Genomic DNA, 25579 nt, shown 5'->3' on the forward strand with positions numbered 1-25579 from the left:
TCGGTTTTACCCCGGCTTCTACGCTCCTGAAATTGATCAAATAGACAGCAACCCCACTACCTTTTCTTTATTCTTAATCTATGGAAGGTTCAGCCTATTTTTTTGCTCTACGACTCACAAGTATAAGTATGCCTGTCTTTAAAATATACTTAATTTTGATTAAGCATATAATATACCAGTTTATATATTACGCTTTATACCTTTGTGTTCATGATATAATATATGGTTATACATTTGTAATACCCAGACATTCACTGTCACAAGTAGCGTCTAGAACCTGATCAAACAGTTAATAAAGCTAGTGACTAGTCTAAGCTAACGACTTTCTAGATGATAACCTTGAAATTGACCGCAATTAGACTTTCATATAGCATCTGACTAATATAACAACATTTGGACAAGTCTGATTACCAACCATCACAAGACAAAACAGAATCTATAGGTGTACCAATAAAAGCTTAGGGTTATTGACGGTATAGACCATATTTACACTTGTATGCAAATTTGTCCGCCATTACGTAAAATCACACAGGCCAAGTTCGGATGGATATCTAGAGTAGATTGAATTGACATGGTCATATATAACACCTGTTATGATTGGATAAAGCTTTTCCGCCATTAACACTCGAGGAACCCTGGGTTGTGGCAGGGTTCCTTGAGATCGACTCGATATCCCGGATGTTATTACGTCAATCCAATCAAATTTGAATGTAAACATATTCAGAGTAGGGGCCTTGTACTTCCGGTAATCTAGAGACTTTACTCTTCAAAATTATTTACCGTTCATATCGAACTCTAGTCAGAACTCTAGTTCCATCCGAACTTGGCCACAGGTTCCCGTAAACTTTGACATCATAATTTAAAATATTTCACGTCACAATTTAAAAGTGATTGTTGCTTGACGTCAAAAGGTGATTCGGAGTAGATCTAAGATCATTCAGGGGCAAGATTCAGCTAAATACCAAAAGTGTAAATACGTTTATTCCACAGGCACTTGTTTTCTTCTATTTATATGGATAGTCGACCTTGCTATGGATAGAAACAAGTGCCTGTGCGGTATTCAGTGAATTTACCGGAGAAAAAAGTAAATTCACAAAAATACTGAACTTAGAGGAAAATCAATTCCGAAAGTCCATAATCATATGGCAAAATCAAATAACAAAAGGCATCAAAAACGAATGGTCAAGAACTGTCATATTCCTGACTTGGAATCCACAAATTCAATTATTCTCGTGCAAGTTCAGTAAATTATTTATCTCATATCTATTTTAATAAAGCCAAAGAAGCACTTCATATCAAGATCTTTTTTTAAGCAATCTATAAATAAGTTTTACCTAAGCAACTGACAAGCTGACAGTTTATTGAATCTCGACCGTCGCAAACTTGCGTCCATGCATTATTCAAAACTAAGCTCATAATTCAACTCTAATAACCTGCAAACCGTTTTCTAAATAAATTATGTCTCAATACGTAATTTTTCAAAGTTTTCGCTATAATATTCAATATAAATCCTGACCAAACTAACTAGTAAGTTAAGGTAGGTTTAGTCACCCTTAAAAAAACTTCAAATGGGATGGAGGATTCGTACCAAGAAAATGTAGAAACACGTATTCTTGGGGCTTCAACTTAATTACACTTAATGCAATACAAAATTGAGCGAGATTCCTTGCCGACACCACTGAAAAAATTCTCGCACATGCGTGACATGGTGGAAAATTCCCTATTTACTTGTACATGTTGTACGTCTACACACCTGAGAATCTGGGCTGGGAATAATTTCCACATGCCAAGAAATCCTCGCTAAAAATTCCGGTCGACCCCCTACGGCAGTCATTAGTAGCTATAAAGATTTGATTTCATTGAAGAAATCAATTTATGACCTTCATGTACGTGTCGCTTAGAACACAGCCATATACCAAATGGTCAATATTAATCATCCATGTAATTTGCTCTATGGGGTGTTTGCATAATTTCAACGGAGGCAATTTCTTGGCATGAGAAGACAACCACTAGTCACTGCCACTGACTGCACCAGCTAGATTTCCCTGGGAACTTAATGGAGCTCTCTGATTGGATTTTAAAAGGGAACAATTTTATACTACGAGGTACGTCACTAAAATTTAGGGAGGGAAAATTCGGAATATGATAAAATATGATAAAATAATAATCACACTCTCTGAGAGAACAATTAAAATTTACAAATAATGACACAAATAAATGAACCAAACAAAATGACCCACAAGCGTTAACTACAAAAGAATAATAAATGTTTTGTTTTACCGGCCAGACGTGAAAAACCCATAACAAATAAATCTAGAAATTAGTGAGATGATGTATGGCTGAATGCAAATCATAGACACTTCCCCCTTTTTTCAGGAGAAAAATACTCAAAGGGAGACAATCAAATGTAAAAACAAACAAACAAGAAAAGATAACTCGTGAGCAATTTTGGCGAATGAACATTTCCATTCATATCAAAAATCTCTATTGATATCTAACTTAACGGAATAAATACAAGTGGATAACGAAGGGTACCTAACGAAGTACTGAATTATGTATATGAAGGTATGGACAAATTGATAACATGTTTTTAACTAAATGAAAATACAAATACTTTACCATGTTTACTATCAATAATATGTGTTTTCATCGAGGAAGGTAAATTTAAAACCAAAAGTAGAAATTTTGAGAAAACAACTAAGTCTTTTATGACTTTTACACATCGAAGAACTTTTAAGAATTTAAATTCTAACAAAATAACCATTTTGTGTTGTACAACATGAGATACAAATTATGGTAAACGGACTGAGAAAGTCACAGGCCAAAAAGTGAAAGGACAAATAAAGTCACAAAGGAGTAGGTTCAGTAAGACCCCTTTTTGGCCCCAAAATATAGCAGTTTTACAAAATTGTTAAAATGTAAACCTTTAGTTATTTATTGGACAGTAGAATATGCTTCTGCTACATAAATATGGGCTGTTTTTGACAATACAATGCACATATATCCGGTACTAGCACCATTAAGTGGAAGCAAGTTAACTCGTCAGGGGTCGAAATTAGCGCTAGTCCGGTAGTCCGGGACTAGTAAAATTTACGTCGGACCAGTAGATTTTGTCAGCTGGTGGTCCGGCGGACCAATAGAAATTTGTCGATAAAAATCACTAATTGCATCGCAATCTCCGTTTGTTTACAAAACAATTTACCTGTGAAATCAATTACACGGTACTGGGAGGTATTACAATTGATCAAGTTAATTAATATCTCGGGTGAGCGTCCTTCACAACAATATAAAATGTGGAAATTTTTGGAAGGAGTAAAACCGCCGGACAAAAAAATTAGATAACTGAAAATCAAAAGGAAGATCGAAATAAAGTATACGAAAGTGACAAAAGGAAGATCGAAATAAAGTATACGAAAGTGACAAAAGGAAACGCAAATACAAATAATCAAGGGGAAAAGATCGTGAATTGTTGCATTATATAGTAGATCGGAATTTAACTTATGTAAACGAAAGCATCAAAATAAAATTAAACATCTGTCATTTATATTAGTGTTTGTCAAATTAATGTCATTTTCGCAGGACCAATAGATTTGGAGCCGGACCAGTAGAGTTTTCAGTCCACTGGTCCGGTTGGCCAGTACACAAAAAAGCTTAAATTCGACCCCTGCATACCACGGAAAACTCGTACCACGTTAACTCGTACCAAAAAAGTTAACTCGTACCAACGTAAACTCGTACCACTGGGAAGTCGTACCATTAAAAATATATTAAAAAACATGAATGTTTTATGGTTTTTTTTGTGAACTTATTAAAAATAAAGTTGAATTACTTGAATTTTATACTGGATTTTAAGGAAAGCTTAGACAAAAATACGAATGTTTTTATAAGCTTTATTTTTTAAACTGATCTTTCAAACTAGTTTTAATCCAGAAGAAAGTAAAAAAAAACCATTGCTTTAACTGTACCTTAAGTTGAATATCTATATCCAATTAGATTAATTAAAGCTGTAATCCATTATCACAAATCGAATGCTATGTTTACAATTGTTGGAAGCCATGTGCTTTTTGGCGGGAAAATTCGGGAAACCCCTTAACAGGAACAGTTACATTTCATTGTTATTTATAGACAGTAAGAATTTCATTTTGGAAATCATTTTGATTAACCGTTTTAACTGCTAAGATTTATTCATGAAAAATATTATTGGGGTGAAACTTTAATAATATTACAAATATAAGTAATTATAAAAAAAAAAACAGTCTCAAGTATTTTCTATCCAGGACCAATAGACAAGGAACATTAGCTACAAATTGGTCATTGTACTTTCAAATTATATATATTTTACAGACTCAAGAGGTATTGAGTAAAAGTAAAGTATATATTCATTATTTAACACCATTTAAATGCATTTAAATAAGTTGGTTCGAGTTAGCAGTGGTACGAGTTTGCATTGGTACTAGTTTTTTTTTAGTGGTACGAGTTGACGTTGGTACGAGTTTACAATGGTACGGGATAACTATAATTCCATTAAGTCATCCTAAATTACTAAAATCCTCATAATTCTAGCATTTAGTTAAATTTTAGACGGTTTTCGTGTCAAACGAAAGTGGCCGCATTCGTGTTCATCCTTAATATTGAAATGTAAGTTGTATTTTATGATAATACATAACATATATAAGGGTTGAGGATGAACACGGATGCGGCCACTTTCATTTTTACCAAAAAACATCTGAAAAGTGATATTTTTCGGCATATTAGGTAGATTTTTCATATTTGAGCTTGAATCGGATCGTTTTTAATGACTAAATCTGTTAAAATCTTTCACATAAACTAATTAATTCAAATAAAATAGACACTTAAGTGTTTAAAAAGTGGTCAAAATCTTTCGTCAGATGAACCTGAAATTTGAGGCCAAAATCGGTCCTTACCGGACCTACTCCTTTGGTAGGACAAAAAGTCACAAATAATTTGTTGACAATTGTTTGAATATATAACAGAAATATCTTGAAATATTTACTTTTTAATACATATATTCATATTGAAATTCAGGAAATGTGTCATTATACTTTAAAAATCAAGAGTTATTTAAACTTAATCATGCAAAAGATATATTTCTTGGCACCATGAAGCCATTTAAGTGCCAGGCCACTTTGACATTTTGGTTTTTTTTAACAATTATTTGATCATCTTTGATATTTTTTTATTTATTTTGTTTACAAAGTTGGTTTATATACAATAGTTCAAGAAAAATACAAAAAATAGTTAGGTAGAAAGGTAGAAATAAGCCGTTTTTATTAAAAAAAAAAATAATCAGAAAAAATGAATTGTGACTTTTTGTCCTGTGACTTTCTGTCCTACATTCACAAATTATATGTCACAAGTTATAGTCATAGTAATGATAATTAAAAATACAACAAGACTAGCTTTTAAAAATGCATGTGATAAATACTTAGTTTAGAACACAGGCGAGAATTCCATAGAGGCAGGGGCTTTACTATTTCATGAAACAAATACATGTGCTCCTATCATTTAGTACTTGAGGTCAGGACACATTTGTTTTAGCCTTCCCCGTTTTTTCCAAAATCTTATGGTTTTTTTTTGTGTGTTCTATTGATTTCAATTATTGTCGCGTTGTGCTATATTATATGAACACACTTTATAATAGAAATGACTAGTATCGCTTTTAACTACAATTTCCAAGTTTACCACCCACAGTGGTCACTGCATGATATAAGCACAGACACTTGTTTCTAATCTTTTTACCTATATATATTCCATTCTCAATTTTACTTGATATAACTTTATTAAGGTTAACTATATATTTATCATCAGATGCAAAATCATCACAATAGTTGAGCTTCATCTCGTAGAATATTGCCAGTATAAATGCACATGGAAAGCGGCTATATTTTTATTTTTTTATTTTTTATGTGATAATGAGTAAAACGGACCCGCTCCCCAATATGGAATTGGTCAATCTCATATGCACGCTGTTTTATATTTTAACAACTCAAAACGAGTCAAAGCTACATCATAGTTAAGACATGTAGCTCAGAGAGGGTAGAAGTTCGGTAAAATGTCCGGTTTTATGGTAAATTTTAGTTATTAACATTTTAGAAAAGGCCTGAACCCAGACATATGGATGAACATCAACGACTGAGTTTGTCAGTGTTTATTGAGGACGCACAACATTTTTCATCCACAGATGAACAGACTCAATCAGAATTTATACGCAGGCAACTAATGAGAAAAGAAAAGGAACTGAGAGACATGCTTAAAGCAAAGGTAAAAGTAAATCAAAACTTGTGTGATTTGTTTTAATTCAAATACTGCTTTATATTTTAATGTTTATCGTAAGTTAACATTTTATATGATTCCAATTTTAAATGTTGTCTTTATTACATTGTTGGAATTTTCAATATTGTTTTTACTGTATATTCAATTTTTAATAAAGCCCATTTGACGCAACCCTGCACCTATACATCCCGTCATTGTGTTGTTGTGCAATCATGGTGAATATATGGACGTTGCACACGGTATTGGTGTCTCTTTGCTAATATGCGATATATGGCGGGTTATTCTTATTTAGTTTTTTTTCCTTTACAAGAAATATCCATGTTCTGCATATATCATTCAAAAGGAAATAAACCACAGTAATCAATAACATAGATGATTTTGTGCTTTGTATATTATTTAATGAAAAACTTTGTTCATTGTGATGCCATAACGTCATTTTAAGGGTGTCCCGCTGTTACAAATTTGTTATGTGCGCGTCTTTGTAAACCCAGTGCGGATTAATTGGTTCGTTGGATGTAAAATAATTTTACAACTGTGTTATATACCTTAAACGTAAAACGGCGTTATAGACGATTTTTACTGTGAGGGAAGTAAAATCGTCAGAAGAGTTGAGATAAGGAAGAGAAAAAAATGTCCCTATTAGCTACTAAACCGGTACAAAAACTTTCTGTCTTCACTTTTATAAGATATAACGGATGAAAATGGATTTTAATAATATTAGAAAATGTATACATGTTGTTAAGAAGCTATCTAACGTCACCATTTAGTAACTTCGGTCCTACTTTTAAAACATGGTCAGTTTTACCGTGTCCAATAAAATGTCCCGATGGACAAAATAACTCAAAGAATAATTCGCGGGAGGCTTTTTTATATCGAAATTCTATTATATCTCAAATCTTTAACACCTGTTAATTGATATGAACAGAAATTTTTTTTAATTTCCTTTAAAATGATATGATATGTACTTTTGTAACAATTTTTGGATAAACTTGAATTGCCTCTACACGAAAAATCATAATATTCAATTCTTCTCAACTAATTCATTCAGAGGCTACATGTACCAAAATCCAACGTAATATTCTATTTTTCGGGAGCTCAAATTTCGTGGCCTTCCCTTCGCAGTACATCCGGGTTGGTCTTTTGGGATATGTTTCCTTTTTATCAAAACGTCTTTTGAAACTACACGTCTTTTTTTCGGATTTGAAGGCAAATAAACAGAGAATAAAATGATTTTACATTACTCCGCCACCCCATCAAATCCTTTTTCTCTCTCCCAACCACACCTTTTTTTCAAAATCACTTCACCAAAGGGAGTAGTTATTACACAACAGCAATCAAAAACGAAGAAATTTGTCTATCCTGTTATGTCTATCCTGTTACTACGGTTGCTATGGTAACAGTAACAGGATAGACAATTATAGACAAAAACGTCGTTAAATTTGTTATCTTAACATGTAGTTGGAAAACGAATGAAATATTTCATTGTTTGAACTCATCTTAAGGTTATAACGTCTTAATCTTCCCAAATTCAGCATTTGCAGGTGCAATACTGATATCGATAACAGGATAGACTTTTATATAGTGATATATCAGAAACGTACGTTCCTGTTACCAACGAAATAAAGAGAAAAGTAAATTAACTTATGAGGGATTTACTGGATGTTGGGTTTATTTGAAAGGGTGAAAAAATGCCGAACAATATAAATTGCTATCTTAGACTTGCATTACTGGTGGTAATTTTTACAACCTTTGAAAACCAATTTTTAGAGCCATTTTTCAGTACAACCTAGAAAATTGGCAAATAATCTATTATTTTACAGAATGAATATATATAGAAGTTTATTCTCTGAAAAACCATCTAATTGGTAACGTAAAACGAGCTTAACATTTTATCTAAACCTTTTCTCAATAACCCAAAATTTCTTTTGAAAATGGTAACAGGATAGACAAAATATTGTACCACCGAACAAAAAATGTTTCAAGACATTCTTGTATGACATCATTAAGATTGCATCTTTTAATATGTTGTTCTTAAAGTACAGTTTACTGTTTGTTTTGATTTGCTTATATAGAGGGTTGTTTGAATAAGTAACTTTTAATAAATTTTTCAATTTCAAAATTCGACATTTTTTGAAAATGACCCATATATTTCTATAACATAGATCTGCATTGTAACAAATATTTGGGATGTCGAATTGTTTAACTCGGATGCTTCATAAAACATGATAAAGACAAGCTCCGGGGCCATAACAATGAGACAACTTAACATATTATCACTCGCACTTTAAAAAAGCAGGATACATTGAAACTGGAACTGCGATCAAAAGTGAGTTCATCTATTAAATTAGCCCCCATATAGCCGGATTATAAACGATTCGAAATGAAGCTATACACACACTCCCTAATTCATAGCGTTGCTATTAAAAAACTCGAAGCTAACAATAAAAAATCATGAGAAAAAGTACTCATTAGTTATGATCATTTCAGTAAATTCCATTTTTTAAGAGGCAACTCATTTAACAAAACGTTTTATCTGAGAAATACTCGTATCTCATGAACATTTCCTATAAAAAGAAGAAGTGGTATGATTTCAAATGAGACAACTCTCCAAAAAAGACCAAATGACAACTATACATCACCGTATGGCCTCCAACAATGAGCAAAGTGTAGCTTACGATCATTTTTTTTATCTACTGATCTACTGTGAGTAGAACAATTTCTATTAAGTCATCTTTACCTAGAAATATGTGTGTGAACAAGATTTTTAATTCTAGAAATAATGTGGTGGTATATTTGAGTTCATTTTCTCGAATCTGCAATAGAATTGCCTATTACATATGCAAGCGATGAGACTAACTATGCTAAATTTGACTTTTACATTAACTTTAGAAAGAAAGAAAGAGGGTGAGAAGGTGTCCGAAAAATATATTGTATTGCACACCAAATCTAGCAGGCTCCAGTGTATTAATTTACAGACACTCCAAACTCTTTCGAACAAAAGTACCCTAACACAGCTTCCAAATTTGTTTATTTCCGTATTTTGTAAAAGTGTATACTTTCTGGGAAGTTTATTATTTTTACATGAATAACCAATTTATATAAAAAAAAGAGAGAACTCAAATTCTAATAGATAGGCTTATATATGAAATGCACGGTTACAAAGGAACCTACAATTAATGGTCTCATAATACAGTTTTTTGCTAAATCAGGTGCTTTTTTCAGCAGGTGTAACTGCATAGATTACAAAATGACATCCTATTTTCTGCTTTTATTATCACTTAATCAACCTCAAAAAGCTTGCTGCGTGGATCAGTGGTTTACTCACGGTGGTTAACTTAAAGCACTCCGGCGAAATCTGACCGACACGATAATAAATGAGGACTGACTGTGAACCACTTATTGCGGACCTCTTCATGTCTGCTAACGAGTTTCAATTTATGACTAACATCAGAAACCCAATCGAACCAAGATCTGATACAAAATCTAATAACACTTTTAGATAGTTGGATGACATATTGATATGATATATAACACACAACTTATTCATCCTGCTGAACTGACTTTAAATAAAGCTAACACTACCCTTTCCTGGATCTTGATATCTATATCTTTACCGGGAAGCTGATATTTTCTGTGTTTATTTATCCATTTTTAGAGGGTGACGTTCCCTTGTCTTCATCTCATGGTGTTTGTACATCTCAACTTGTTCGATTTGTTAGTATATATGTAACAACGTATTTTATCTAAACGAACAAAAACTCATTATTCCTGGAAAAAGATTACACCAAGGTTTTCGATTTTACAAACTTGTCAAAACGTTTACTAGATTTTACATTCGTAAATATAAATCAACGTGCAGATATCGTATACACTGATGTCATTTGTAGTTAAATTCTAAACAAAGCCCCAAAATTGCGTCATTCGCATAAAAACAACAAAACCTTTAAGCAGACTTATTCAGAGGGTATAATAGGTACGATACTGTTGTCAGGTAATTTTTATGCCCCTGTCGTAGCGTAAGGGGTATTAAGTTTTAACCTTATTCGTCAGAAAGTCCGCACGACCGTACGTCATTACATCTGTACGTCCTGAAATTGGATTTCGTTCTATAACATAAGTTTGCCTCAACCAATCGAAATGAAACGTGTACACAATGCTTATTACCACGAACTTCATATCAAGTTTGAATCGGGGTAGCGTCACTTTTACCTTTCTTGAGAAATACCTCTTAACCAATAAAAAAAACTGAAATTTAGGTTTTCGTGCTTAGTGGCATCACGTTTACTGTTCTAGAGTGAAGAAATGAAGAAATTGCTGAATTTTTCGTTTCCGTTCTATAACTTTAGTTTGCTTCAACCAAATGTTATGAAACTTAAAACTAAGATCATGTACGAATTTTTGTAGCTTCATTTGTACCATTCTTGACTTATGCCTCTTTATAATGATATATGTAAGCAGGTGCATCATCTCTGTCTCATGGACACATTCACCATTTATTTGGAATTAATATTGATTTACTTATAGGTTCTTTGCATTGGAAATAAACACATTTATGATAAAACCAGTTGTTGGCATATTATGGGTTGTGTTCATGTCGTATATTTTATGATGGAATGATACTAAACCCCTAACGGGAGAGATTATGCATGATTTTCGTGTGGTGACGTCCTAATCGTTCAATCATTTTGCTAATTTATGTGTAATTCTCATTTTGAATACTTACTTTTGCTACCTATTCTGACATTTACATTGGCTAGCGATATAGGGAATGTTGAAATCTAGCAAAATGTGTTTCATCCCGCCTAAATTTTGCGCCTGTCCTAGGTCAACAGCTTCTTGTTAGTCTTTTTATATGTTTTGGTTCATATATATATGTTTCGGAGTTACGTATGACACATTTACCCCTTCATTCTCAAACATATTACTTATCTAATTGGTTAACCAATGTTGAAGTTATGCCATTGACCATTCATCATTATTATGTATGTATAATTTGAATAAGATGGAAATAACACAGTTGTGCAGAAAAAAAGACCCAACAACAACATTAAGGCGAAATCTTGAACACGAAACATGATCTATAAATACGAATATGATGTGATAATTAATGGTAATCATAATTAATATTTATATAAACTGGTAGGTACATGTGGCTCTTATACCAATCAGATTTACGTTGAAAGATTTCTCCGATGAAGTGAAGACCAACTATTTGACTAAAGCCCTGAAAAAATACTTTAATGATGAAAGAAATGATCAGGCAGCTTGGGATTATCTATCTTTAACTAGGTCTGCTGCGGAGCTAGATAGACACAAAAGTCAAAATGTAAGTAGCTGGTGGTTGTTTTATATTTGGTAGGCTAAGACCCTCAAATTTGTCATTGTTGGCAGAAACTGCTTCAACAGAGTTATGAGGAGGCAAGACTAAAATGACACTTCGTAAATTTACAATCTTATTAAAATAAATTCTCATCGCTTGCTCCTCGATTTTTTATATGTCGCCGTGCTTGCTCCTCGATTTTTTATATGTCGCCGTGTGAGCTCACACGGCGACATATAAAAAATCGAGGAGCAAGTGATGAGAATTTATTTTAATAAGATTGTCTCCTCGATTTTTTATATGTCGCCGTGTGAGCTCACACGGCGACATATAAAAAATCGAGGAGCAAGTGATGAAAATTTATTTTAATAAGATTGTAAACTTTATGGACACCATCACGAATTTGTTGATCACGTCTTAGATTGTGGTTTCACATCTATGTCATATATGTCTTCTTAGTACCGGACGTGACCTATTCCCTAATATGACTTTTTTAACGATTGTGAATTTCAAATATTGCTATACGACATATCTCGGTATGTGTTCATTCAACGTTCATTTGTTAATTTATGATGTCTCTGTTACGGTTGCGGTAGTATATTGTGTTATGTCTTATCGTTTGTGGTTTGAATATTGTATACTAGTAAACGTTACATTTCACAACAATCGTATCTGTAAGTATAGTCGAGTTAATTTCCCTTTTCCGTGGATAATGTCTTGTGTCAGTCCTCAAATTTATGTCGTCGTCACATCATTTATTTAAAATAACCTTTCAATACGGTCATAATCATGATAATTGATAGACTAGTATTGTAAAAATAATTGTATGACTTTCAAGATTATATATTCGTTACAAAAAATACGTCCCTGTTTGTGATGTCCAGTTCTGTCGTTAATTGAAGATGTTTGTTGTTATTCTGTGGTTTATATAATGTATCGTCTATTCTACTATTTGTGCGTTTCTCTGTGCTGATTGATTGAGAGATATTTGTTAAGGTTGCCACATAAGCGGCAGGTTCGGCTAGCCATAAAACAAGGTTCAACCGACCTTTGTTTCATAAAATTTCTTGAACCAATTCAAGTCAAGTTCTTATTAAATAGTTCGTTTCTATGTATGTTGGCGTTCGTTTTTGTTGTACTTCAGATCAGTGTTTCTGTTGTGCAGTTGTTTTTCTCGTATTGTTGGTGTGTGTTTTCTCAGTTTTAGTTTTTAACCCGGATTTGTTTTCTCTCAATCGATTTGTGACTTTTGAATAGCGGCATACTACTGTTGCCTTTATTTGTAGAGTAAGATCATCTGCTTACCCTTTTGCATGCTCCGGTGTACCTTCCTGTGATTTTGATAAGATCATGTCTATCAATCTTAAAAGTTTTCTAAGTTTTATTTATTCTTTGTTGTCCTTTCGTCGTTTCTTATGTTGGTCAAGATCTTTTCTGTTTCAATTGGATAATTTGTGATTTTCCTTTTGTATCTTCGCTTGTAAAACAAGAGGGGACAATACTAAAAGAACATTCAAAGATCATCAGTCCAGATAAGTAATAACATACGTCATGGCAACAATTAACAAACAAAATAACGAAAGACGGATAAAAGTTCTCAAAACGCTACATAAAAGTCTGAATGACGTACTCCATTAAAAACGAGTAATCCCTCACACGTGTCAAATAGTCTGATTAAACGCTAGTGGAAAGTGGGGCCTGATTTTAATCATACTGTCGTTCAAACAAAATCAAAGCTGTTTACAACACGAACGCATGGTGAACAAGACGGGAGACAATTTTAGAAAAGGACCTGCTTTCCTGCTGGGGCACCTGCGTTATTCCGTGGATTATATAGCATTTAAGGGATATAATCTAGATCGAGATTCCGAAAAAGTTATCTTTTAATGTCAGTTTTATTAGTTTTATAAAGAAAATTTCGAATTTGCCTCAGTTGTATCAACATGGTAGCTTTTATACATTTTTAAACAGTTATGATTAGTTAACTTAAAGCCCATCACACTCCTGGCATAAGGTCTACTTATAAACCCTTGAAAGTAAACACATGAAGCACAGAGACTATCGTATTTTCAAGAAAATTTAAAGTATGTATTTCAAAAATGAATACTTGTAATGAAATGAATACAGGGGGGATATAAGTCGTCTGAACATATGTATGTATGGGGAAATCGGAAGCTTTTGACTTTCCGTATCAAGGCTCCGTGTTGAAGACCATTCATTGGCCTTCAATGGTTTACTTTCACAAATTGTGACTTGGAAGAAGAGTTTTTTTCATTGGCACTCATACCACATTTTCTTATATTTATTATCTGATAGAAAGCGGTATTCGGTATAAAAAAAACCAACTAATTAATTTAGCATAGCTTACGCTAGATTTAACAACTTTATCAAACAAAATAGTAATGAAAAAGTAACAAAATACCATTTCAGTAGAACGGTCATCTTATATTTAGTCTCAAATGATCCATTAATTTCTTGAATCTGTTGCGTTTACCGTTTTCCATGATCTATTCCAAAAACGGATTGTTACAAAGAAGAGAGTGATATTTTATTTTCAATTCATCATCCGAATTCTATAAATTATTGTTAAGTTTGTTCAAGAAGTGCATCTAGGCTCGGACAAATGACTGTATCATTACACAAAAGTTACAATGTCCATTAAATCTTTGTGAAAGCAGTTCACATACACTTTTTTTTGCAGCTTGTTTTGGCACAGACACCAATCACAAAATGTGTTTTTTGTGAAAACAATGCAGTTTTCTTTTGTTACCAATGCAAAGCAGCATTTTGTCCATTGTGTCGAGGGAACTACCATGATAAACTTCCTGTTTCAAAAGATCATTCCGTGAAGGACCTTAAAAGTGTAAATCCTTCAGCTGTTCAACTAGTATGTAGTGAACACAAATCTGAATACACGTATTACTGTGTTTCTTGCAATACCTTGGTGTGCAGTACTTGTGTGACAACTGCTCATACAGGGCATGAGATGTCGGAAATCAAAAGAAAAGCGGATGAAATTAAAAAGATTGCCAAGAACAAATTATCCAATATGAAAGAAAAGCTTCAGCGACTGTCGAAATTGGTAGAAAAGACAAAGAGAGTACACATTCCACATTTAGATGAGGAATCAGAAGATGCTATAACAAGTATCCGTACAATTGAAAATGATTTGCACAATATTATAAAAACAAAAGCGGACATTAAAACCAATGAAATAGAAGATAAACAGAACTGGACAAAGGAGGAGTTGCAGAGCACCTACCACAATAAGGAAAGGACTTTCAAGAAACAAACTGCTGTTTGTGAGAGCCTTCAAACACTTCTGTCAGAGGAGCACGCTGTTTCATTTTTGGTATCATACCAGACCTTGGAGAGAGATTTGTATGAGCTTACTGGTGATATACTCGAGGACACAGAACCAAATGAAATTAAGCCACCTGACCTAGTTGCTTTTCTAAATGATATTGTTTATTCTGTACAAGAATACAAAAAGGAGTAAGTAAGATTAACATTCCGTCTATCGTTATAAAAAAAAGAAGATGTGGCATGATTTCTAATGAGACAACTCTAGACAAGACACAAAAAAGTTATCAAAGGTACCAGGATATGACACAGAAATTAACAAGTATAAGTCTCCGTACTGTCTACAACAATGAACATAGCCAACACCACATAGTTAGCTATAAAATGTCCCGAAATGACAATGTAAAACAATTCAAACGAAAAAACTAACAGTCTAATTTAAGACACTGTAATAAGATCATTGAATATTGTTTTTATTGGTATAAATATTGATTTTGTTATCAGTAAATCTAAAGCTTACTAAATATTACTAGTATGTTATATACATATATACGTACATTCATGGATCTACATTCTGTCAATACCTGTAACTTGGCATTGTACAAGGTCATGTTTTTCTCTGACTGCTTATGACGTCTGTACACTAAATCCATTGGATGATAGATGTGTACGGATTAATAGTTTAGTCTTAAATGCATGATTTTTTTTAATTAGTTGTGAGTGGCTTTGAACTAGCTGTCAGATAACTGCGAGTACTCTCAGATCTGTTGCTAGTGTCTTTTTGTTGTCGGGATGAACAAGTACCCGGCCACGTCCACTTGGTCCACTTGCAGTTTGTCCATCTGATGAGTTAAGCCTTTTTCAACTGATTTTTATAGTTCGTTCTTATGTTGTACTGTTATACCACTGTCCTAGGATATGGAGAGGGTTGGGATCCCGCTAACATGTTTAACACCGCCACATTATTTATGTATGTCCCAAGTCAGGAGCCTGTAATTCAGTGGTTGTCGTTTGTTTATGTGTTACATATTTGTTTTTTCGTTCATTTATTTTTATATAAATAAGGCCGTTAGTTTTCTCGTTTGAATTGTTTTACATTGTCATATCAGGGCCTTTATAGCCGACTATGCGGTATGGGCTTTGCTCATTGTTGAAGGTCGTACGGTGATCTTATGTTGTTAATGTCTGTGGCATTTTGGTCTCTTGTGGACAGTTGTCTCCTTGGCAATCATACCACATCTTTTTTATAATTTATAAACAAAAAATAAACGAAAAAACAAATACTTGTATGTAACACATAAACAAACGTTACCACTGAATTACAAGCTCCTGACTTGGGACAGGCACATACATACAGAATGTGACGGGGTTTAACATGTAAGCGGGATCCCCCTAAGCTGGGCCAAATGAGCTTTTCTCTTCATTTGCCGTCCGTTGACCGTCGTCGTCCGTCGTCGTTAACTTTTACAAAAATCTTCTCCTCTGAAACTACAAGGCCAAATTTAACTCAACTTAGCCACAATCATTATTTGGGTATATAGTTAAAAAAAAAAGGTATCCGGTGACACGGCAAACCAATCAAGATGGCTGACATGGTTAAAATTAGTACGTATGGTAAAATGAAGTTTTTGGCTCATATCTCTAAAATCAAAGCATTAGAGAAAATTTAATGAGGATAAAATTGTTCATTAGATCAAGATCTATCTGCCCTGATATCAGAACAATCAGGTAACCCGTTGTAGAAGATGGTAGAAAGTAAAATCACAAAAATACTGAACTTAGAGGAAGATCAATTGGGAAAGTCCATAATCACATGGCAAAATCAAATAACAAAACGCATCAAAAACGAATGGACAAAAACTGTCATATTCCTGACTTGGTACAGGCATGTTCAAATGTAGAAAATGGTGGATAGATTTCACTTAGTTTCATAGCTTACTAACCTCTCACTTGTATGACAGCTGTGTTTCAATTATGTTGACAATACACAGGCAAAAATAGTAAAAATGACCAAAATTGGGGTGCTTTAATTATTATATGTAATAACTATGAAAACAAAGAACTATTTCAACATAAAAACAAATGGCAGATGATAGACACTTTAAAAACAACGTACACAAGTACAAAATGTAAGACCAGAATGACAACTTTTGATTGCACTTTTACATTTCTATATATTAAAATGCTCATTATAAACAATTCATCCGTTTTCTTGGCAACATATTTGCAACCTTCTCATTCGAATTATTTAAAGAATGCATTTGTTGTGTTTCAGAATAGAAGACCAACCTATAGGGTATAAACCTTTTCACTTTATTGAAACGAAAAGATCGGGTAAACCAAAGTAAGAATATAATCTGGTTTTATTAGCTCACCTTGCCCGAAGGGCCAAGTGAGCTTTTCTCATCACTTGGCGTCCGTCGTCCGTCGTCCGTCGTCCGTCGTCTGTCGTCGTCCGGCGTCGTTAACTTTTACAAAAATCTTCTCCTCTGAAACTACTGGGCCAAATTTAACCAAACTTGGCAACAATCATCATTGGGGTATCTAGTTTGAAAAATGTGTCCGATGACCCGGTCAATCAACCAAGATGGCCGCCACAGCTAAAAATAGAACATAGGGGTAAAATGCAGTTTTTGGCTTATAACTCAAAAACCAAAGCATTAAGAGCAAACCTGACAGGGTTAAATTGTTCATCAGGTCAAGATCTATCTGCCCTGTAATTTTCAGATGAATCGGACAACCCGTTGTTGGGTTGATGCCCCTGAATTGGTAATTTTAAGGCAATTTTGCTGTTTTTGGTTATTATCTTCAATATTATTATAGATAGAGATAAACTGTAAACAGCAATAATGTTCAGCAAAGTAAGATTTACAAATAAGTCAACATGACCGAAATGGTCAGTTGACCCCTTTAGGAGTTATTGCCCTTTATAGTCAATTTTTAACCATTTTTCTTAAATCTTAGTAATCTTTTACAAAAATCTTCTCCTCTGAAACTACTGGGCCAAATTAAACCAAACTTGGCCACAATCATTATTTGGGTATCTAGTTTAAAAAATGTGTGGAGTGACCCGGCCAACCAACCAAGATGGCCGCCACAGCTAAAAATAGAACATAGGGGTAAAATGCAGTTTTTTGCTTATAACTCAAAAACCAAAACATTAAGAGCAAAACTGACAGGGTTAAATTGTTCATCAGGTCAAGATCTATCTGCCCTGTAATTTTCAGATGAATCGGACAACCCGTTGTTGGGTTGATGCCCCTGAATTGGTAATTTTAAGGCAATTTTGCTGTTTTTGGTTATTATCTTCAATATTATTATAGATAGAGATAAACTGTAAACAGCAATAATGTTCAGCAAAGTAAGATTTACAAATAAGTCAACATGACCGAAATGGTCAGTTGACCCCTTTAGGAGTTATTGCCCTTTATAGTCAATTTTTAACCATTTTTCTTAAATCTTAGTAATCTTTTACAAAAATCTTCTCCTCTGAAACTACTGGGCCAAATTAAACCAAACTTGGCCACAATCATTATTTGGGTATCTAGTTTAAAAAATGTGTGGAGTGACCCGGCCAACCAACCAAGATGGCCGCCACAGCTAAAAATAGAACATAGGGGTAAAATGCAGTTTTTTGCTTATAACTCAAAAACCAAAACATTAAGAGCAAAACTGATAGGGTTAAATTGTTCATCAGGTCAAGATCTATCTGCCCTGTAATTTTCAGATGAATCGGACAACCCGTTGTTGGGTTGATGCCCCTGAATTGGTAATTTTAAGGCAATTTTGCTGTTTTTGGTTATTATCTTCAATATTATTATAGATAGAGATAAACTGTAAACAGCAATAATGTTCAGCAAAGTAAGATTTACAAATAAGTCAACATGACCGAAATGGTCAGTTGACCCCTTTAGGAGTTATTGCCCTTTATAGTCAATTTTTAACCATTTTTCTTAAATCTTAGTAATCTTTTACAAAAATCTTCTCCTCTGAAACTACTGGGCCAAATTAAACCAAACTTGGCCACAATCATTATTTGGGTATCTAGTTTAAAAAATGTGTGGAGTGACCCGGCCAACCAACCAAGATGGCCGCCACAGCTAAAAATAGAACATAGGGGTAAAATGCAGTTTTTTGCTTATAACTCAAAAACCAAAACATTAAGAGCAAAACTGACATGGGGTAAAATTGTTTATCAGGTCAAGATCTATCTGCCCTGAAATTTTCAGATGAATCGGACAACCTGTTGTTGGGTTACTGTCCCTGAATTGATAATTTTAAGGAAATTTTGCTGTTTTGGGGTATTATCTTGAATATTATTATAGATAGAGATAAACTTTAAACAGCAATAATGTTCAGCAAAGTAAGATTAACAAATAAGTCTCCATGACTGAAATGATCAGTTGACCCCCTTAGGAGTTATTGCCCTTTATAGTCAACTTTTAACCATTTCTCGTATATCTTAGTAATCTTTTTCAAAAATCTTCTCCTCTGAAACTACTGAGCCAAATTAAACCAAACTTGGCCACAATCATCATTTGGATATCTAGTTTTAAAAATGTGTGGCATGACCCAGCCAACCAACCAAGATGGCCGCCACGGCTAAAAATAGAACATACTGAGTAAAATTCAGTTTTTGGCTTATAACTAAAAAACCAAAGCATTTAAAGCAAATCTGACAGGAGTAAAAGTAAAATTGTTTATCAGGTCAAGATCTATCTGCCCTGAAATTTTCAGATGAATCGGACAACCTGTTGTTGGGTTGCTGCTCCTGAATTGGTAATTTTAAGGAAAGTTTGCTGTTTTTGATTATTATCTTGAATGTTATTTTAGATAGAGATAAACTGTAAAAAGCAATAAATGTCAGCAAAGTAAGATCTACGAATAAGTCAACATGACCGAAATGGTTAGTTGACCCCTTTAGGAGTTATTGCCCTTTATAGTCAATTTTTAACCATTTTTCGTAAATCTTAGTAATCCTTTACAAAAATCTTCTCATCTGAAACTACGTGGCTAAGTTAATTGTAGATAGAAATAATTGTAAGCAGCAAGAATGTTCAGTAAAGTAAGATGTACAAACACATCACTATCACACAATTTTGTCATGAATCCATCTGCGTCCTGTGTTTAATATTCACATAGACCAAGGTGAGCGACACAGGCTCTTTAGAGCCTCTGGTTTTTTTTTTCTCCTGTAGAATAAGAACTTTCATTTTAATTCTTTATTTCCTCTTATCATATGTAATGATAAATATTTTTCAATGTCATTTTACTATATACTAATTAATATGAGCATGCATTCTAACGAACAGAAGAACTAACAACTTCGTTTATATGTACCTACTATGTTTCGTTTACCTTTATCTCAACTGTGATGACGTTATGTTTGTCGGTATCTTTATTGAAAAATATATTTTGTACACACGCAATTGCTTTTGTAAGTTTACCTGAATAAGGTACATTTGTCAAGGGATCAAATTTCAGATAGAAAACTTGTAATACTTAGCACACCTTAAGCTTGTATATAGAATATATGTGATATATTGCCATTCAGTTATCATCCGTTGTCCGTAAATAAAATAATCTTCTATGAAACTACTCGACCAGTCCGAAATAATCGAGGTCACAAGTATCCTTAATTATATCTCATTTAAAATATGTGTTCTTTAGTTCTGCCTGCGACCCAAAATGACCGCCACCATCTACAAATAAAATAGTTTATCTAACTCATATAGGTTGTATTGGCCTTGTATTATTATTTTAAACAATTCCTTACTTTTGTTTGTAAATGACTGTGAACACTATAATATACATTATCACTGTACTAGTATATATTTGTTTAGGGGCCAGCTGAAAGACGCCTCCGGGTGCGAGAGTTTCTCGCTACATTGAAGACCCATTGGTGGCCTTCGGCTGTTGTCTGCTCTATGGTCGGGTTGTTGTCGCTTTGACACATTCCCCATTTCCTTTCTCAATTTTATTTTATACATGTGCTATAAACAGTAAATATGATAAAGTTAGTATAATTATGTCTAATGAATACAAAAATAAAGGATAATCAACATCAGCAACAAAGGAAAGATATCTAAGAAAGGTTTTTGGACGAACACACTCCATAAACAGTAATTAAACTTTACTATTGTTCGTACTTATATTAACTACTATTTCAATTTTTTATTATTTCTTGTTTCAGGAAAAAGAAATGATGAAGTCAACTGAAAAAGGACAAGATAAACTGTCGATTAGATTTAGTACTAAAAGAATGAACAGTATATGACGAAAACAACTCTGTTTTTAGTTAATTGTATTGTTACAGTACACAATCGGAACGTTGTTTTTTTTTATTATTGTTATTGTTTTACACTGGTATTTTTGGGGCGTTTTTTATGTTGCTGTGTGGTTTTACTAATTTTTATGGCCCCGCAACGAAATTGGCATGTAGAAAAGTGATAAATGTACAATTCAGTATATATATATATTATATAAATGACTAAGAATATAACTTAAACACACTAATTAATACATTAAAAAGTTCTATTAGATGTTAAATAGAAATACGCAATATTTCGCTAAACAAATTAGCTTCATCAGGCGTGTGCATCTCTCAAGGTGAAATCGGATGCACCAGCGTGTGCATCTCTCAAGATGCATCCGATTTCACCTTGAGAGATGCACACGCCTGATGAAGCTAATTTGTTTAGCGAAATATTGCGTATTTCTATTTAACATCTAATAGAACTTTTTAATGTATTAATTAGTGTGTTTAAGTTATATTCTTAGACATTTATATAATTTTAATTCAGTAACTGTATCAGTTTATTTTCACAAACTGATCCACGCTTAAATAGATTGAATGTTGATTGTTGCTGTTTTTAGACATTATATATATATTATATAACTCGTCTAAACATCAACCCAACAATGTTAGATCTGTAAATTTGCTTTCGCAAATTTTTGGTTCTTCCCTCGCCGGGGATTCGAACCCATGCTACTGTGATATCGTGACACCAAATCTCCTGCACTGCAGCCGTCCCGCTAGACCACACGACCACATGGGCTCTCAATAAAAGAGCTTTCGCTGGACGTGTGTTACCTTCCGACCGTGCAAGGGCTGTATAGCCAGTCAAGGTCGTTAAAAACTTCCATTTGTTGTGTTACCTTTCCTCGTCAGTTTTAATCTAGCGGCGTACTACAGTACAAGATACAATAAATCATCAGGCTTGGATAACATTAGTAATAATATGATAAAGAATGGACAGACTTTCCTTTTAAAAAGTTTTCAACAGATGTTTAATACTTGTCTGTCTTCAGGTATATACCCAACATCTTGGGCTGAAGGTTATATTACACCAATTTTTAAAAGCAACGATACAAGTGACCCTAACAATTATAGAGGAATAACAATAACAAGTGCAATTGGAAAGCTTTTTAATAGAATATTAAGTCTAAGACTGGACAAATTTCTTCAGGAACATAATATTATACATGATAGTCAAATTGGATTCACAAGGAAAGCCAGAACTGCAGATCATATGTTTATTTTAAACTGTCTTATTAACAAATACTGTAATTCAAAAGAAGGTAGACTGTTTGCCTGTTTTGTTGATTTTCAGAAGGCTTTTGATACTGTTATACATACAGGGATCAAGATTAAACTACTAGATATTGGGGCTGGGTCTTATTTTTATAACATTATTAAAAGTATGTATGAAATTAGCAAATCATGTGTCAAAATTCAAAATCAAGTAAGTGATTTTTTCCCATTAGATATTGGAGTCAAACAAGGTGACAACCTCAGTCCGAATTTATTCAAGATATTCATAAATGATTTGCCCAGATATTTGTCAGATACTAGAGACCCAGTTAATGTCAATGACAAAGATCTACATTGTTTAATGTATGCTGATGATATTGTTTTATTATCTACATCAGCTGAAGGACTACGAGAAAAGCTGGGAATGCTTGATAAATTTTGCAAAGATTGGTGTCTCAATGTGAATACTAATAAGACAAAGGTGCTGATTTTCAACAAGGCAGGCAGACATGTAAAACAGATATTCACATTTCAGAATATAAATCTGGAATGTGTTTCAAAATACAAATACCTAGGTTTATATTTAAGCTCATCTGGTTCATTCAGTTATGCTCAAAATGAACTATACAAAAAATCCCTGAAAGCTCATTTCAAATTAAGGAAAGATCTTTTATCACTTAATCCTGATGTAAAAACAAGTATTCATGTTTTTGACCACACTGTAAAACCTATTTTATTATATGGTAGCGAAATATGGGGGATGTTTAATTCTCTTTCCTCTAAATGTAAGAAGGAAGATATATCTTTTGAAAAACTATATTCAGGTTTACCCTGTGAGAAACTTCATATAAAATTTTGTAAATTTATACTTGGGGTACACAAGAAAACAACAAATGCTGCAGTGTTATCTGAACTTGGAAGATTTCCAATATATTTTAATATTATAAAAGGAATGTTATTGTACTGGTATAGATTAGAGAATTTAGGTAATAATTTTCCTCTATTAAAAGAGGCATATACACAATCAAAGACACTACATCACATGAATATAACATCATGGTATGGTTCAATAAATGTTGTTTTTAAAATACTTGGTATTGACTATACAAATGCCGTTAATGCTCCATTTTGTGAATCCTTATACAAATTTAAGAAATATATACAAACCAAGCTATCAATATTGTTTATTAGCTGTTGGAAAAAACAAATAGATAAATTTTCAGACAGTAAACTGAAAACCTACCTTTTATATAAAACAAATTTTGGTTTTGAAAAATATCTAACATTGATCAAGAATTTTGAACTTAGAAGAAGTTTTACTAAATTACGTGTATCTTCTCATAGATTGCAAATAGAATTAGGTAGATATCAGGGTATTCCCCGAATTAACAGAATATGTAATAAATGTTCTTCCAATACTGTCGAAGATGAGGCTCATTTTCTATTTGATTGTAACAAATTTGAGGATGATAGAAATTGTATGTTAGCTAGTATTGCACAATATAATTCTTATTTTAATCATATGAACAGTCAAAGCAAAATTATCTGGTTATTTAGTGTAGAAAATGTTGAGTTACTTAAAATAATATGTAATTTTATATACAAACATCTTCCTTAGTGAAGATTAGTTAAAGGAAATCTATGTGTGTATATACATTTGATTGGACATAGAAAATTATATTCATCTGAATATCACAAACATACTAGCCGATTAAAAAAAAAAAAAATAATTGTTAAGATATATTATTTATTCAAATGTTCTCTTATATCCTTGAGGCATCGTCCCCTGGTATCAACTGCATTCAAGTTACCTATGATGCTTCCTTGTTTGCTTTTGATACAGGTAGGAAAGAGACATTTACACACATTTTACATGCCTATGGCCCATAAGGTATCGCCCCCTGGTGTCAGCTGCCTTTAGGAAACCATAATGCTTTCCTATTTGCTGCTGACACAGGATGAGTCATGGACATGTTTAATTTCTACTTTCTTTTTGGCTAATTATTATATATTTAATTGATCCAACTTTTTGTGTACTATACATATGTGGATATCTATTTTTCTTTTTTTCTTTTTGGGCTGCTTGTTTGTTATCTATATCAACCACACTTGCAATAAAATGCATTAGTATTAAAAAAAAAAAAAAAAAAACATACTATAGATTCTTTATCTACGTATTCTTTAAGAACTTAAATAGTTCTCGTTTAACTTTTTTTTTTTTTTATTATCTCATTGTTTGTATTGTATTATGAAAAAATTATTGATGTTGTAATGTTTATGCCCTTTGGGGCCCATAATTGGAAATAAAAATATCTAAATATCTTATCTTATCTTATAAGGCATGGATATACCTATAGGTGTCTATGAAGATAAACTAATTTATAAAAGATAAAATATTTAAGGAAACTGTGAAAATTGCAAAAAAGACTTTAAACATGAGTTGGAAATTGGCATGTAGAAAAGTGATAAATGTACAATTCAGTATATATATATATACCTGGTGTCTATGAAAATAAACTAAATATATTTAAGGTGGTATTTAACACTACAGGGAGATAACTCTGTAAAATCAGCTGAACGTTTTAATTACGTTGTGTTGTTAAGGGAATGTTAAGCTTCTCAATGATCAAAGTTAGTGTTTGTCAAACTGCTATATAACCAGTGTAATTTTTCTGACAAAACGGCTGGTTCAAATTTTTTGAAATTTTTATAATTTTGTCAAAGGGTCAAAGTAAATACTTTGTCAAAATTTTATGAAAATTAAACGAGCCAAATTAATTTTAGTGCAGGTGTTGGGTACCACCTTAAGGAAACTGTGAAAATTGCAAAATTGTGATGAAAGATAGGGATTTGGATTTGATGGTCTGACTCGTATGATTTCTAACTCTTCGTTTTTCTACCATTTAATATTGTTAGATTGTTTTCGACTAATGAGTTTGATTATCCATTTGATATCTTCCACCTCTCTTCTACACTATTTGGTGTCATGTGAATAGTTGTTACATTGTCAATCTTTAAAATGAAGCTGCAGAGTTTGAAGCTTCTTTCGTCTTCTCTTTTTAAATATTTTTCATCACAATAAAACAATAAAAAAAAAAATCAATCGTTTAAAGTTGACAATATCGACA

The 25579-nt window shown here is 32.9% G+C and overlaps 1 protein-coding gene across 1 annotated transcript; it reads left to right on the top strand.

Annotated features, from left to right (window-relative positions):
* The first annotated feature begins 2430 nt into the window (after window positions 1-2430).
* LOC143043569 (uncharacterized) lies at window positions 2431-21360 on the top strand. The gene is made up of 6 exons (XM_076215819.1): window positions 2431-2565; window positions 6115-6282; window positions 11438-11620; window positions 14316-15109; window positions 17193-17261; window positions 21111-21360. The coding sequence occupies exons 1-6, from the start codon at window positions 2554-2556 to the stop codon at window positions 21121-21123; spliced, it is 1239 nt and encodes a 412-aa protein (XP_076071934.1). The 5' UTR covers window positions 2431-2553; the 3' UTR covers window positions 21124-21360.
* The last annotated feature ends 4219 nt before the right edge of the window (window positions 21361-25579 follow it).

The sequence above is a fragment of the Mytilus galloprovincialis genome, chromosome 8, assembly GCF_965363235.1.
Source record: "Mytilus galloprovincialis chromosome 8, xbMytGall1.hap1.1, whole genome shotgun sequence".
NCBI lineage: Eukaryota > Metazoa > Mollusca > Bivalvia > Mytilida > Mytilidae > Mytilus > Mytilus galloprovincialis.

Coding starts and splice junctions, on each gene's coding strand:
- LOC143043569 (XM_076215819.1), top strand. Junction 11,621..14,315: donor ATAGACACAAAAGTCAAAAT/GTAAGTAGCTGG, acceptor TTTTTTTTGCAG/CTTGTTTTGGCACAGACACC. Junction 15,110..17,192: donor GTACAAGAATACAAAAAGGA/GTAAGTAAGATT, acceptor GTTGTGTTTCAG/AATAGAAGACCAACCTATAG.